A 14,322-nucleotide genomic window follows, 5' to 3' on the forward strand; every position below is an offset into this window, starting at 1 on the left:
GGAGTTGAGCCACTAATGTCCTCTGAACGCAGAGACTACTGTGTACATAATGACTGCTACCCCGGACGTGGTTATGGGATGCCTTTAAGGCTTTTACTAGGTGTGAATATCAGTTTACCATAGCGAAGGTCAGGAAGGAATTTCACATGCAGCTTTCTGAAGCAGAAGCTCGAGCTAGGGCGGAATTGAGCTATACTAACAATAAGAATCAGGGTACTTCTAGTGATATGCTGTTTGCTAACTGGGAACTTGGATTACTGTGAGCTGTCTCTTGCAGGAAATTCCTTCTCTCTCAATCCCAGCGTATATTTAAGCAGCGAGAATGACCGGGTAGACTTCTCGCCTGGCTGGCTATGAGTGGAGGGTGCCCATGTTGCTAATATCAAAGCAGAAGATGGTACTCTTCTCTCGGATACTCTACAGATTAATGAGCTTTGAGGTAGACTATACCTCTATGCCTCTAGAACAGGGATATGCAATTAGCGGACCTCCAGCTGTTGCAGAACTACAACTCCCATGAGGCATAGCAAGACTCCGACAGTCACAAGCATGACACCCAGAGGCAGAGGCATGATGGGACTTGTAGTTTTGCAACAGCTGGAGGTCCGCTAATTGCATATCCCTGCTCTAGAATGACTTTTGCTGAGGCATTGAGTGCTTATGTAGACCGTGGTTAGAAGCTTCTATCACCTTAAGTCCAAATTGTGATTACTTCCCTCCAGGCTGGTAAAACTCTGGGTCCTGATGGCCCACCTACAGAGTTTTACAAAACCAATTTAAGGGATCATAGGCCCTTATTATTCTGACATCCTCCAAACAGCATTAGACACTGAACGCCTTTTACCCTCAATGTCAGAGGATGCTATTGTTTTGCCCAAGCCTGGGAAGGACCCTAAACTCTGTACCTTCTATTGGCCAATATAACTTCTTAATGTAGATGCAAACATGTTGACTTAAATATTAGTCAATCGTTTGAACTCTGTTATATTGTCTTTAACCTCCCTGGCGGTATGATTCTGTCTAGAATTACGTACCAAAAGCGGTACAATTATTTTGCATGGAAATCCTGCGTTTTATACTGTAGGCCTGCAATTCTTAGGAATAACTCACTTAAATCTATCCAAACAAGAGTCTAATAGGCATCCCGGGTATGATAAAGTTTGAAACACAAAATCATAAAATTATAATATAATAAATAACTATAAATAATTATAACAAATGATAATGTAATTATAATAAAAATTATTCAATAATGTAATCAAATCAAAATCACTGAAATTTGCTCAGTTGCAGAATTGTCGCTGTCATTACTTTAATTTTTTTATGACGGATTTCCCCACAAATCGCTATCGCTCAATTCTGCAAGTGATTATAATTTATTATCGCTGTTTTCTAGCTGCTCTAAAATCACTTTTGACATAAAGGGACACTTTTGGTTGCTATGGACAATCTACAGTTTGCAGGCACAAAAAAAATGTTTTTATTATATAAAAGTACATGCAGGACACAGGGCAGACCACTAGGGACAAGGGCGGTGTGTATTTTTTACATACAGTACTGTAATCTATAAGATTACAGTATACTGTATGTAATGTGTTTGTTTACTTTTTTGAATTTGGCGCCGGCCTCCGCCCCCGTGCGTCGTAACGTCGCAGGAAACGGAGATCGGTGGCACACAGAGGCACTGTGAGAATCGAATGGAGGACGCCACTCGCTCACACAGTGGGGATGCATCGCTGGATCCAGGGACAAGGTAAGTACAGTAACCTGCCTGGAAAAGGTAAGCCAGCGCGCGCTGCAGGCTCTGCACAGCTACCCCGAGCGTGACTCGGGGTTACCGATAATTGCATAGAAAATCCACCCTGAGTCACGCTCGGGAATACCGCTAAGGGGGTTAATACACAGGGATCAGACCAGATTCATGACAGGTAAGGGCACAGACATGAACATCCGATATTTATTCTTATACAGTATAGCCCTTTTCCATAAGGGGGATTTTCTGGGCATTTCTTGGGTGCGGACCAATGGCACCCTGTCCTCCCCCCTTCCCTCTTTGTAGACGGACATGACAGGGCTGTTCTTTGCCGACAGGGCTGTTTGCCCTAGTGAATGAACCCATGGCTCTACTTCTTCAAACTCGGTGGGTGGTCTGATGGTGGGACCCTTAGTTGAACGTGCATCACTGTACGATACCCTTTTATATTTGCATGACGCCTCAGACTCTTTTACTGTGGCCATAGCGATTATCGATCTCTATGAAGGTTTCTCCGAAGTGTGTATTAATTGGGATAAATCTATTTTATTTCCCTTGACTAACTCGACCCCCCCCCCGCCTCTCAGTTCCAATCCTTTGCGATGAGTGTCTCAATTTAAGTATCTAGGCATTATCATACAAAATAATCTCTCCTGCTATAATCTCTCTCTGCCCTGTTTTACAGCAGTTAATACTGAAATGTCAAGTTTGATAGACACTTCCCCTGAGTCTGGTAGGAAGTGTAAACCTCTTTAAAATTAAATTTCTACCGAAATTCCTTTACTTCATCAGAAATACCCCGGTTCCTATCTCTGTCTTGTTCTTTACCAAATTAGATAAGATTACTACATCTTTTATTTGGGCTGGATTGGTTCCTCTGATCCAAAATCCAAGCTGCAGTTACCCCTCTCTTCAGGAGGATTGGCATTGCCTTGTTCCCGGAAATACTACTGAGCGGCAGTGTTGGTGAAGGTACGCTGGTGGTTTGCACAAACCTGATCAAATCCATCAGTCAGCCTGGATGCTGCTGTCCTGGGGTCCTATTCAGCCCTGACTAACCTGGTATATTGAGGGACGAGGGCTGCATTGCAGATGACGACTGATGCGTTTACGACAGTTTGGGTTTGGGAACAGGTGACGGCAGCTCAAAGTGTAGTTAATAATGTTTCACCTCATACCCCATTGTTGGGCAACTCTAATTTGCCACACCTCAGATTGATTCCTGACCCATGGCATTAAAAAATTACAACAGATCATGCCAGCTGGCTTTCTCCTTCCCTTCCCTACTCTTAAGGAAACCTTCCAGCTTTTTTTATGGATACTTTTCAGAAACCTGCAGCTGAAATATGCGGTCCAGGCACATTTCCCGGTGGCAGTTACTGTAACACCTCATAGAGCAGAAAGATTCCTTGCTACTCAAAATGCGGATAAAATCCTCTCTTTAATTTAACCTCTGCATCACTGGTGGTGATAAAGGTAGGGACTCTCACTTGTTACACTCCTGGTGGGCTGACATTCCCACCCTCACGGAGGTGGAATGGGATGAGGGGGTTTGTAACTTTGCACTTACAGTTATCGTGTCAAGAGATAGATTCATACAGCTCAAATTTCTTCATAGGGCTTACTACACCCTTCAGCACCTTTCCTGGATCTATCCTACATGCTCTGAAACGTGCCCCACGTCAACAAGCAGTGGGAATGTATTTTCATTGAATCTAGGAATGTCCTCTTATTCAAGACTTCTGAAGGGTGCTGGTACTGAAGATTAATACGCTTAGTGATCTTTCTATAGGGCTGGACCCAAAAACACTTATTGGGAATTAGTGACTCAGTGGCTAAATCTACCCATAAAAAGTTTGTGTTCTATATAAGCTATCTGCTCCCCCTACAATTGCCCAGTTAAATTTACTAATTGACTCAGTACTGCTCCTTTATAAGCTTAACTACATAGGTCGTATGTGTCCCCAAAAGTTTGGGAAAATCTGGGATGCATGGGTGATAGCAAGATCCCTGAATCTCTAACCTACTGCTATGGTAACAAAATAAGTGGAGTTTTGGTGATTTCCATGACGCTTCTCTTACCCTCATGTTTATTTTCTGGTCTCCAGAACTACAGGACTTCCTCTGGTTACCCACCCAGCCTTGGGCCACCTTACACGTAATATCCAGTCCCTGGGAAACTATTCTTCTCAGCTAACTCCTCTTCTTCCCTTTCTCCACTATTCTCTTTTTCTCCCTCGAGGGTCTCTAGGGACACTTATGCTTCATCAGCAAAGATTGCTAGAGGCAGAGATAAATTTTCATCAGCATCATTATTAAGGCTGGATTCACACTAGAACACGCAGCAGAAGTCCGGTGTGTCTCTATTCACCATTTCAGGTCTAATTTCAGATCAAATTTTGGCCTGTATTCAGACCTGAAACTGACCAAAAGACGCACAGGGCACCTATGCAAGTTGCAACCAGCTGTGAAAACCTGCATCCAATTTGCATAAGTGTGAACCCAGCCTTATATTATGTTCAAAAAGGTTAGTTGTCCACTCCACAGTCACCATGATATTTTCAGGCTACTTTTCTTTCCGACTACACAGTTGCCACAACAATGGAAAGTATTTTACCCGTATTGCAATGTACAACGAGATGTACGAGTGGGGAGCCCCATTCACCTTTTAGCAATAGCTGTGCACTCTGCTTTTAATTTAAGATAGTCTTGCGTGTTATTAGATGCCGTGCTGAAGTACACCTTTTGGAAGATTTCTGCCAACAATGGTGCAGTAAGTGTTGTCCAGCATTTCTTAGGGCCAGGTCTGCCCTTCTGCGGTCCTCTCAGAAGTAAATAAGAAGGTCTTCACATAATCTTGGGTTGTCATTCTTTGTAGGAGGTGGCTTACTTTGCCTGAATAGGTGTCACCAGGAAAAACAGTGGAAACACCTGATGTTTGGTCTGGCAGCTGCTGCATCACTTTTGTGAAGGCCTATAGATCTTTCTCTACTACTTGAGTCAAAGCAAGTCATCTGAGCCTCAGTGCTCACCAGCTTGGCCACCAACAGTTAATTTGTTTCTTGCTGAACTGCATTAGTCTGTTGCTGATTTGCCTGCTGTTGCTGGGAAGCCAACAGGCTATCGATTTTTTGTTGTCTTGTCGGGATTTTTTTCTGCTAGGACAGGTTCTGCTGATAAGTCTTGTTGCTCTGCAGCATTAGCTTGGAGTAATGCCTTTATCAAGTCTTCCATGTTGCATTTTCAAAATGTACACAGCAGGGCACTGTGCCTTTTAAGGGGTACAGACTGAAGTATTTGCACCTTCAAACAGTCTGTTGTCAGCAAGATTGCAGTGGCTACTCTGCCTCTCTCCAAGGACATAGACAGACGTTTTACAGATTCATCAGAATGTTTATATTTACATCAATATATTTACAAAGTAGGTGAGGTTGAAAAAAGACACAAGTCCATCAAGTCCAACCTATGTGTGTGATTATATAATGTTAAATTGTCTCTTTAAATCACAGCTTACACATACTTTATTTCTTAGCTCAATGACACTTTAAAACAGAGTGCACACAGTTCACGACAAGCAAACTTGCTTTTCAGCTGGGATCAGAAGAGAGAGTGCATCCTCCACCAATTATGGACGATCAAATTCAAGCAGAGAGGTAATCCAGATGCCAAAGTGTGTTTAAAAGGGCTCCCTATTTATGTTTGTCAGTGTTGCAGCAAAGAAAAAAAGAGGTTCCCTCACAGGAGTAAGTCTCATCGCAGTCCAATTAGCAGCAAAACTTATTTAGGGGCCTGGCTAGCTGTGAGAACACACTGGGTCTAATCAGACCTGCAGACATGTTCAATCACAGCCTGCATGCCGCTTTTCTGTACATTTCTCTACATACACGGTCCTGCTTATTTCTGGGAAAGACACATTGAGTAGGAAAAGGCGTGGCCAGTGTCTAACACCATGTATACTGTAGAAAATACCTATCACAGACACCCATGATCTCCAGATTCTGTACTTCCCTTCTTTTTCCTCCCCAGTGTGTAACTTGATGCACACCACCTAACTATTGTAGTCTGGGCAGTTGTTGTGGTATGGTTATCTGTGCTTGTTTTTTTTTTGGTAAAGGCTAAAAGCCCTATTTGATTTTGTTTTATCTTTCTCTGCGGTACTGCCAGACTTTATTTCCAGTGTTGGTTGATCGTTTATATTACAGAGCTCCTTTAATTTGTTTTTTTTTTTTAATATGTTTGCGGTTCAGCTTTAAGGCAGTGAGAATTAGACAAACTCAAATTAAAACTGAACACCGGGCAATCAGTTGAATATAACGGAGCTACTTTACCTGCAAAAGGGTTTGTATATCTGTCTACCCAGTTTACAGATTTGCACAGTTTGGCCACACTGCCTACTGAAGTTCAGCAAGAGTTAGAGGTCACCTTCTTACCCTCACTCTGTGACTGGACAGTGAGATAAAAAGCATCAGACTAATAAGCACATCTCTGTCACTCTGCTCTCTCCCCTTTACGCCCTCCCTACAGAGTCTGCAAAAGGCTAATACCAAGTCAACTTCAGGCACTTACACTACTAAAATGCATTAAATGATGTATTAAAGAATACAAAACTATCAACTTTGAGGCTACATATTCAACCCATTTAAGATGGTGATTATCATATCAGGATGTTAGATTTTTTTTAATCAACCATTTCAGTCAATGTGTAGTTAGGAGCAGAGACAAACACACTGACTGGTTTAACAAAACTAAACCTACACAATTTACTAAACTGCCTTCAAGAATGAATGAATACATGGTTTCAATCATTTGTATATGCTATATCTATCTGCAGTTCAACTTTAAAGGAACACTAAAGGTTTGTTTTTTATTAGATCAATTGATTGCTGTAAGCTAGAGCATTTAAACATCACTTACCTCGTTTTTCCTTTTTACCTCCAAAATACAGTAATCCAGGTTTGAAAATGCTATTTCCTGTCACTCCTCTTCTTGCTTTCCACCAGCATCTGAGCTGTTTTGCATGGTGGAAAGCAGAAGGTTCTCACCCCCTCCTTATGACTACAGCCCTGCGTGAAGATGCTCTCTTATCCCTCACAGGCATTGAGGCTAAGCCTAATGGGAACTGTAGTTCCCATTAGGCCGTGATGTAGCAAGAATGAATGCGCACCGCAAACCAGGAAGTCAGTGAGAATAACGATTCAGGAGTGCTGGAGGTGAATAAAACAGCTCGATTTCAACAGGTATCAAACTAGTTATAATGCAAAACATTACTTTTTACTTTATCAGCCACTGTCAGACTTTAATTTAAGAGGAAAATATTTCTGTCTTTACAACCCCTTTAAGGCTACGTGTTCAGCTTTTAACAAACCCTTTAAGATGATGTTTTTTTTTTTTTTTTTCCACTTTTAACACATGTTAAGTTTTTTTATTAAGAACATTTTAGAAGAGGTTTACTGGTATGCTAAATTATTAACTTAGGCCATAGCATCAGGATGTTAGGTTTTCTGAGCAACAATTGACCATTTTAGTCACTGTGTAGTTAGTAGCAGAGCCTAAGGCCTCGTACACACGACCAGTTTCCTCGGCAGAATTCAGCTTCCGACCGAGTTTCTGGCTGAATTCTGCCGAGGAACCTGGCCGTGTGTACACTTTCGGCCGAGGAAGCCGACGAGGACCTCGACGAGGAAATATAGAACATGTTCTCTATTTCCTCGTTGTTCTATGGGAGAACTCGGCCCGCCGAGGTCCTCGGCGGCTCCAGGACTGAACTGGCCGAGGAACTCGATGTGTTTGGCACGTCGAGTTCCTCGGCCGTGTGTACGAGGCCTTATACACTACTTGGGTTATCATAGCTACACCTACAGAATTTTTTTTAGGCAAAAATAAACCTGATCTTACATTCAATTTGAGCGAGAGATTGTAGATTTAAAATACATTTTATACAATATACACAATCAGACCAGGTAGTCTTCATCATGCAGAGCACATAGGATGGTAAAGAAAACAATTATGAAACCTTAGAGATCTGAGGTTTTGGTAGCAAAGGTGGTTTAGTTCTGGCCGATCCATTGATATCCAGGTCTTTACTACTTTTGCTTTGGAAAGCCTTTACAGCAGATACATTCTCATTCACATGGGGTAAATCATGTTTCTCTTGTTTCATATCAAACCCACTGTCACCATACTCCTGAATTTCATGTTGAGCATTTTTTTCAGGGACAGAAGACTGAAAAGGGAATTCATTTATGGTAAGCTCAAGTTCTCTAATACTCTCCTCCAGATTATCCAAGCATTTGTATGTGTTCTTACAAATGTCCATGCTCTTCCAAGTCCTTCTACTGTTGTCCTCACTTACACTATTGTGTAATACATCCAAAGAACTGTTATTTGATTCATAATGAGAATTAATCATCTTCTGAACATCAATGACCCTAAGATTGGAAGGGACTTGTATGGCATGTGACAAGGCTATGCTGTGTTGTTTAGAAACTAGACTCGTTGAACTTGTGGACTTTGTTTCTTTTTCTTTTTGTAGTTGCCTTGGTTTTGGCACTGGTGTTACTGACTTTAATAGCTCTTGTACCTTCTGATGTTCATTAATATTGGGATGACCACAATTGCTTTCAGGTATCCATTTGTGCATATTGCTTTCCACAAACTTTTCATTTTTCTCATGAACCATTCCTTGTACATCTTGAACTTTATCTAGTCCTTTGGATCCCATTAATCTGCTCGGTGTAATGTCCAGTAAATTCTTACATTCATTTTTAGTTTGATCACTGGTGTTTTTTGTTAACGTTTCATTATACATACCTCCCAATGATTTTGTGTTCATTACAAACATATGCCCACTTTCTTCTAAATTTGCTTTGTCTTCTGGTCTCAATGAAACAATGCTATCATTTGTGATTATAAAGCCTACAATGCCAGAGTCTCTCTGGTGCAGGTTTGAATCCTGGGCGTCCACACTGTACACAACAGAGCTGTCCATGGAATTTAGATCACCTGTCCAGGACAAAGGTAGTCTACACTGATCTCCAGCATTAATCTCTTCATGGTCAGTTACTCTTGAGTATGACCATTCTGACACTTCCTCAAGTAAAACTTCACTTGCATCATAACTGCCTGGTATGGAAACATGATTGCCACATGTAGGATTATCAACTCCTACAGATGACGTCTGATTGGAGTTCCACTCTGTTAGTATAATTTGTGGTAAGGAGAATTTTCTGCTGACTAAAGAAGGATCAGATGATTCCTAGAGAGGAGACAGGAGAATTTTTTTCTGAATAAAATGTATATAATAAAACTGATGCCACCAGTTAATAAAATGCTTTAGAGCAACGACAATACTGAAATGTTTAATTTAAAATAAATCAGCAAATTAATTTGAAATGTAAGTAATAAGAGGAGTGAAAGCAGTTTCACAGATATTTGTCAATAGTTCATGGTAATCCTCAGTTATCATGATCATTATCTAAGACAGCTAACATGCATTAGTACGGTAAGGACTTTTTAGAAGGTAACCGTTTCAATACAAGTCAGTTATATTTCAGTGCATCAAATAAAACATTTTGAGAAGGTCAAAGAAAACTAGCACTTTATAAAGGTGGGAATGCCACAGAGTATGAAGACTGCAACATGTCAAGGCTTGGGCAATATTTGTGAGGTTAAGGTATACTGTACAAAATAGGTGCACATTCCTACATGGGACATAAAGCTTAGGACATCCTACAGTTTTAAAGAGTCCAGCTTCATGTAGTATGTTATGATAGGCAGCCAATAAGTCTATTTAAAAAAAAAGGTTTGGGGCACGCCAAAGGACAACCAGGCACAAACTTATCGAGCCTACATATGCCTTGGGACAACTGCTCTTGGGTGTTTGCAACTTTATCTCCTAGGACGCATTAAGAACAAGTCTGTTGAAGTTTATGTGCTTGCTCAGGTACTCGTCGTGTAACACTACCCAATGAATGTAACAGTATCTAAAATGTTAATGACCATCACTTTTCTTGGATTTTAACAATAACCATGAATGTGAATGTCTGTAATTTCAACTTACCTGGATCTGAAGAGACATAGATGAATTTAAATTAGCAGAGAAAGCCATAGGCTGCGTCAGGTTTCCTGGCAAGTTGTACAGCCTAGCAGGACAGGACTGTACCTTTGAACATTTGTGTCCAATAATCTCTTTTTTGTTAACTTGGAAATAAATCAGTGACATATCCAGCGAAGAAGAAAGGAAAGCAAGAGGGGTGCAGCCTCACATTGTGAAGGAGAAGGTTAAACACGTGAAAATGACTTCCATACCCAAGAGAGATGAACTGCCAGTGCTTAAAACTTTTGTTGATGATTCTTGTGTTAGTAAGAAGACGGTCTTTTGAGGTCCAAGCCAGGAGAAACAAATAATACTTGTACAGTCCAAGACAGAAAGGGAAAATCAACAGAATGCATAGTTTGAATGGAGACAGTTGAGATTCCTGCTTTATTTCTGGACCCATAGACAGCAGATAGAAGATATATAGAAGATAGAAGATTTCTGACTATTTAAACAGAAGAATGTAGAGTGAAGTGGAAGACTGGCAAAAATCACATTTGACACTTAATTTGAGATATACATTTCCCAACTTTTTTTGTAAAAACTTAACACGATGAGCGTGTGTAGCATATGCTCTCTGTAGGCACATCAGTTAGCTCCCAAATTAGTCTTGTGATTCTGTGGTTTTCCAAAGTCAATGAACTAAGCGATATTGAGGATCTCACAGCTACCTTGAACAACTGGGAGGAGATCTTTCGTGTCACCTGGAAACCTCGGCAGCATTTCGTATACACTGAAGCTTATCTTCAGGAGATCTTGCAATTTGGCTGATCCCCTGTACGTGGTCTGGGCTTCCTGGGCGAAAGGCTCCATCTGTCTATCTATCTACTTTTCTGCATCTGTACCCCCCCCTTTTCTTTTCTACTAAGGGACACCTGGCTCCTAACCCTTTCTCTTTTCTGAAGTCCCCTCCCACCCCCTTTTTGCTTTCTTCCCCCCTTGTATAGATATTTGAATATCCTGTTATGCATTTTCCGTATCTCACTGTTCCATGTCTGGGACCGGACAGCCATCGGGATGGCCGGTTTCCCGATATATTATATTTTATATAGTTGCACAATACAAGTATTTGTTCTGAGTCTTCCATGCAGCCACCACCTCGTATGCCTTATATTCCCTGTACATTGATGATCTGTACATTGAACTCTTACCTAGCCTGATGGCTTATGGATCTAAATGGTGTGACCCTCTTGTTTTTCATTTGAAGAGAAACGCATTTTTCACTTTTGTTTACCTGACTGTAAACCGCAACATTTTGGAAAATAAAGGATTTAACAAAATAATGTCTTGTGATGAAGAATTGCTCCAAAAATTGCAGTAGAGGAAACAGCTTATCCTTTAAATCAATCCTTTTAGGCCAGTTTTGATTTTGCTGTACTTTCTAATTTATAGAATACAGATAACGTTATAAGTACTATAAATTATACTGATTCAAAACAAGTAAAGCTAAACTATAGTTTTCATGTAACTTATTACACAATTAACCCATACAAGGGTATTTTATTTATTGTATAAAATAGGAACTGCATCAATGGTAACACTCACCGAGATTTACTAAAACTGGTGCACACAGTATCTAGTGCAGCTGCGCATAGTAACCAATCAGCTTCTAACTTCAGCTTGTTCAATTAAGCTTTGACAATAAAACCTGGAAGCTTATTGGTTACTATGCACAGCTGCACCAAATTCTGTGTACATCAGTTTTAGTAAATCCTCCCACAGTCTGTCTTTTTTTTGTTCAGGAACAGGGAAGAGAAGGTAAGATCATGGTTGGTTACGCAACCAGATGCTCCAAGAAGGCCCTCAGCCATAAAAACGTATTTGTCTATACAATAGCTGTAGTACAAGGCCTTACTACAACCTCTCTAGTGACTAACATATCTCAAAATGCATTGACTTTTTCAACAAACCTCAGCTACACCTCCAAGATTAACAATTTATAATGCAGAACTTTTGATTGGGCATTCCACAAGATAAGTGAAGTTGGGTTATTATTTAATTAATAATAAATGTTAATATCGTTTTTAGGTTTGTAAATAGAGGCAGATTAATTTGCTTGTTACATACTTATATTTGCTGTGCTTCCTTCTAAATAGTAAAACATTTTAAAAATAAAATAACAGTGCTTTACTGTCCCTCTCAACTCAAGTCTATGGGTAAGCTCAGGCTTTAGGGTTACTTTCACACTGAGGTGTTTTTCAGGCACTTTAGCGCTAAAAATAGCACCTGCAAAGCGCCTGAAAACTGCCTCACCTGCAGCCCCAGTGTGAAAGCCTGAGTGCTTTCACACTGCAGCGGTGTGCTTGCAGGACTTTGGGCAGTGCAAGAGCCATGTATTTAGCGCTCCTAAACTGCTCCTGCCATTGAAATCAATGGCCAGCACTGCTGAAGCGCCTGCAAAGTTAAAAGGTTAAAAGCACCACGATAGTGGCCAAAAAATACCGCTAAAATTATGGTAAAGTACCGCTAAAACGATAGTAAAGCGCCGCTAAAACCACCAACGACCTCACTGCCCCAGTGTGAAAGTGCCCTAAAAGGATTCACTGAATACAACACAGTCACTTGTAACTTTACTCCCAGTTCTGTGTGTCATTATAATTTTTTAGGAATATAAACTTCTGTTAATTGCATTTATTTATGGATATTAGTTGACATGCACAGTTTATCATGAATTGTTTTTAATTGTTTTACTATAATTTTCTCTGATAGCAAAACTTAAAAAGCAATATATTTAAATATCTTCAGCATTAACCTAAAATTTGCAGTAATTTTAGGTGTTTACTGAAGTAGCCCAGCTGGTTTCCAGAATCAGTTGGACTGATTTTCCTGCTAGAGTTTTAGCAAACCCGTTTAGGCCAGTTGTGTTTTCCATGCACCCCTAGCAGACAGCTCAGCCAGGTCTTTGATCTCTTTGCAGATGTAACTTTGCTAAGCAATACAGTTCTGTACAGTAGACAAGCCAAGCTGCTGATTAGAAATTGAAATAGCAGCAACACATTGATGAGGCCATCCCTGTACTCTCTCCTCCTGACTGGCTCACAGTAATGCCCTCTAAATGTTGCTTTGCATGAGGTAACAAGAGGTTGAAATACATTTTTTCATCTGTCTGCCGATTGGATTTAACAATACTAAAGAATATGCACATTAAATAGGCTGGTCATTACAAATTCAATTGAACGTTGTGTATTTTGACTTCTGCTACAACAGCCTTGAAAGGATATCTTTGTACCAGATCAAAAGGGGTTCAGGAAAAATCGGAACCAATTCCAGATACTAGTTTATCCTTCTAACATTAAGTTCATGCTATCACTTCGGTGTTAGCAGTGAGACGTTTTCAGTATGGGGGGTAGACATGCAGTTATGTGATCCCTCATGGCTGTTCTGAAGATGTGAACAGGCGTGACAGGCATTAGGATTCTTATTGTGCTCTAAGGCATTAGTAAGCTTAGTAGGCTGATTTGGTACTCTCAGTGAAGTGAAGGAGAGAGGAAGTGAGGCATTAGTTGATTAACAAAGTTTTAATAGGAGGAGTTAAGGTGAAGAGGTAGATGGTGAGAAGTGCACAGCACACTGGGCCAGGCTGCCCAGGACACAAGCTGTTACCTTCCATCCTCCATGTTCTATGGTGGCCTCATTGGACCAAAGCTGTGCTGGACGAGGCACCACATTGGATGCTGTGGTTTGTTCACTATAAAACTGAGGGATAATGAGGGAGCCAGAACTTCTCTGAAATACCTAGGAAATTGAAATACAGCAGGATGGGAAAAAAAAGCATACATGTCAACGACAACTGCTTGTATAATACACGGATACTACATATTATACATATTTTATCAGCTCAGCTAAATTAAATATGAAAATTAGATATTAATTTGCACCTTACAATAGCATCCAAATGCAATCCTGTGGTGTAGAGGAACAATAAATCTCAATGAGTCTTCTGCTTCGTACAGTTCCATGTAAGCTGCAGTATTGTAGATAGTAGACAGCAAAAGTTTCACTCATCAACTTCTTTCCTCCTGGCAGTCAATATATACATGCCTACTCACATCCTGTGAACTTTCAGATCTAAAAACACAGCCCTTTACTGCAGTTCTAGACGAACACACTTTTGTCACTTGAATAATTGAAGTATTCATAAACTATAACTAAAACGCAGACATTTAAAAAAAAATTTTTATTTAGATTCTGTTTTCAGATTTTTTTCATCCTTTGTTGCATCTCAGTTCTGTTGGTTTCCTGGAGCCACTTCCTGTGTACATACATGCACTTCAAGTCATGGCTACAATGAATTTCTCAGGACTAGTTTCCTGATGGTGATAACTAAACCGTGCCTGCATAACGTTAAAAACTACCACTTACAATATGCATAATTGGCAGACGGAGCAAGCATTGCCACCCTCGAACAGTAAGTGCTTTAGGACATTCATGGGAGGTTCACCAGGTATCATTTTAAAGAACAGAACATCTCAAG

The 14,322-nt window shown here is 40.4% G+C and overlaps 1 protein-coding gene across 12 annotated transcripts in view; it reads right to left on the reverse strand.

The window, feature by feature from the left end:
* The window catches only part of SRCIN1 (SRC kinase signaling inhibitor 1), a 461,563-nt gene that overhangs the window by 45,679 nt on the left and 401,562 nt on the right, over positions 1-14,322 (reverse strand). For 5 of the 12 annotated variants that reach the window (XM_040329857.1, XM_040329856.1, XM_040329858.1 and 2 more), the window contains 2 exons: positions 13,452-13,583; positions 7,581-9,008 (listed from right to left, as the gene is read on the reverse strand). The exons of 1 other annotated variant lie outside the window; for it this stretch is intronic. In XM_040329857.1, the coding sequence (XP_040185791.1) occupies positions 7,758-9,008; positions 13,452-13,583 (1,383 nt within the window). In that variant the 3' untranslated portion in view covers positions 7,581-7,757. Of the gene's footprint in view, positions 1-7,580; positions 9,009-13,451; positions 13,584-14,322 lie in introns of those variants that run through there. 6 more of the 12 variants (XM_040329861.1, XM_040329866.1, XM_040329862.1 and 3 more) reach the window with 2 other exon arrangements.

This window comes from Rana temporaria, chromosome 12 (genome assembly GCF_905171775.1).
Source record: "Rana temporaria chromosome 12, aRanTem1.1, whole genome shotgun sequence".
Lineage (NCBI taxonomy): Eukaryota > Metazoa > Chordata > Amphibia > Anura > Ranidae > Rana > Rana temporaria.